At 66.2% G+C, this 1,428-nt stretch overlaps 1 protein-coding gene across 1 annotated transcript in view; it reads left to right on the forward strand.

The window, feature by feature from the left end:
• The window catches only part of SBNO2 (strawberry notch homolog 2 (Drosophila)), a 23,316-nt gene extending 22,098 nt beyond the window's left edge, over window positions 1–1,218 (forward strand). The window contains exons 27-28 of the mRNA XM_006898008.1: window positions 363–553; window positions 749–1,218. Of these exons, the coding sequence (XP_006898070.1) occupies window positions 363–553; window positions 749–1,218 (661 nt within the window). The remainder of the gene's footprint in view (window positions 1–362; window positions 554–748) is intronic.
• The last annotated feature ends 210 nt before the right edge of the window (window positions 1,219–1,428 follow it).

Consider the following 1,428-nt stretch of genomic DNA (forward strand, 5'->3'; position numbering starts at 1 on the left):
TGGGGGCAGCTGGTGTTGGGGGGGTAGCAGGCGTGGGGCAGCTGGTGGGTGGGAAGTGGTGTCTGTGGGCTGGCAGACGTTTCCTCAGTGGCCGACTGTCCAGAGCTCATGCCTGCTCTTACTAAGGCCGGGCAAACGCGGCCTCGAAGTGCGTCAGGGAGTGCACTTAGCGAAGCGGCCAGTGTCCTGCCTCTGTGCAGGTGACCCGCTGCTGTGTCTTCACTTCCTGGATCGGCCGGGTGGCCACAGGAGCTCATGACCATGTTGCAGAAGGAAGGGCAGGGAGCAGGGCGGGGTCTGCACTGGCCCACGGTGCCCTGGGCCGTGGCTGAGCCCGCCTGTTTCCCACCCGTGCCCTGCAGGAACCGGCACTGCCGCCTGGTGCAGGAGGGCAAGGAGTGTGTGCAGGGCCTGCGTCTGCGCCACCACTACATGCTGTGCGGGGCACTGCTGCGTGTGTGGGGCCGCATCGCTGCCGTCATAGCCGAGATCACCAGCAGCAGCTATCTGCAGATCGTGCGCCTCAAGACGAAGGATCAGAAGAAGCAAGTGGGTGAGCAGGGACAGGTCCCCCAGAGCCAGGTCCTGGGGCTGTGGAGCGGGCTCAGCTGCTAGCAGCCTTTCTGATGAGCACTGGGCCCGGTGAGTGTGGGCCTGGGGAGCCCTGGGCTCTGGTGTGGGCCTGGGGAGCAGGGGCCCTGGTGAACTCTGGGCGCCAGTGAGCCCTGACCCCCACCCGTGGCTGCAGGCATCAAGATCCCGGAGAGCTGTGTGTACCGCGTGCTGCAGGAGCTGCAGGCAATGGACAAGGACGTGAAACGCAGGCGCAAGCGTGCCCTGGGCCTCTCCACACCGCCGCCTACCCCGTGCCCACTGATGCGGCCCTGTGGGCCCAGCGAGGTGCTGGACCTGACCTACAGCCCACCCGCAGTGCCCTTCCCACCGGCCCCGCACTTCACCTTCCCACCACTGCCCACTGAGCTCCCTGGCCCCACTGGCGCTGGCCAGTTGCTGGGTGCACCAGAGCCCAGGACCGACCCTTGTGACCTGCAGCAGCAAGGCTGTGACATCAACTTCAAGGAGGTGCTGGAGGACATGCTGCGCTCACTGCAGACCGTGCCAGCTGCAGAGCCCCCCAGCCCCGCTGCTGCGGGGGCCAGTGGGTCCACCGAGCGGCAGAGTGTCATCCAGTTCGGGCCGCCCTTCCCCAACTCATAGGCCAAAGCCTGGCAGCCCAGGCCTGGACACTGTCTGGGCCAGAGGTGTCACGGATGTGATGAGCAGGACTGCCTGCTGACCATGGAGGGTGAGCCTGGCCACCTCCCTCCACTGCAGTGCCTTCCTCTCACTGGCCCCCTGCCTCAGTTCCAGGGGAGCCCAGGACATTCTGGTGCCTCGTTCCGAAACCCCAGACACCCTCACTGGCAA

This window comes from Elephantulus edwardii, unplaced genomic scaffold (genome assembly GCF_000299155.1).
Source record: "Elephantulus edwardii isolate Elephantulus edwardi_28Jun2011 unplaced genomic scaffold, EleEdw1.0 scaffold00217, whole genome shotgun sequence".
Classification (NCBI taxonomy): Eukaryota; Metazoa; Chordata; class Mammalia; order Macroscelidea; family Macroscelididae; genus Elephantulus; species Elephantulus edwardii.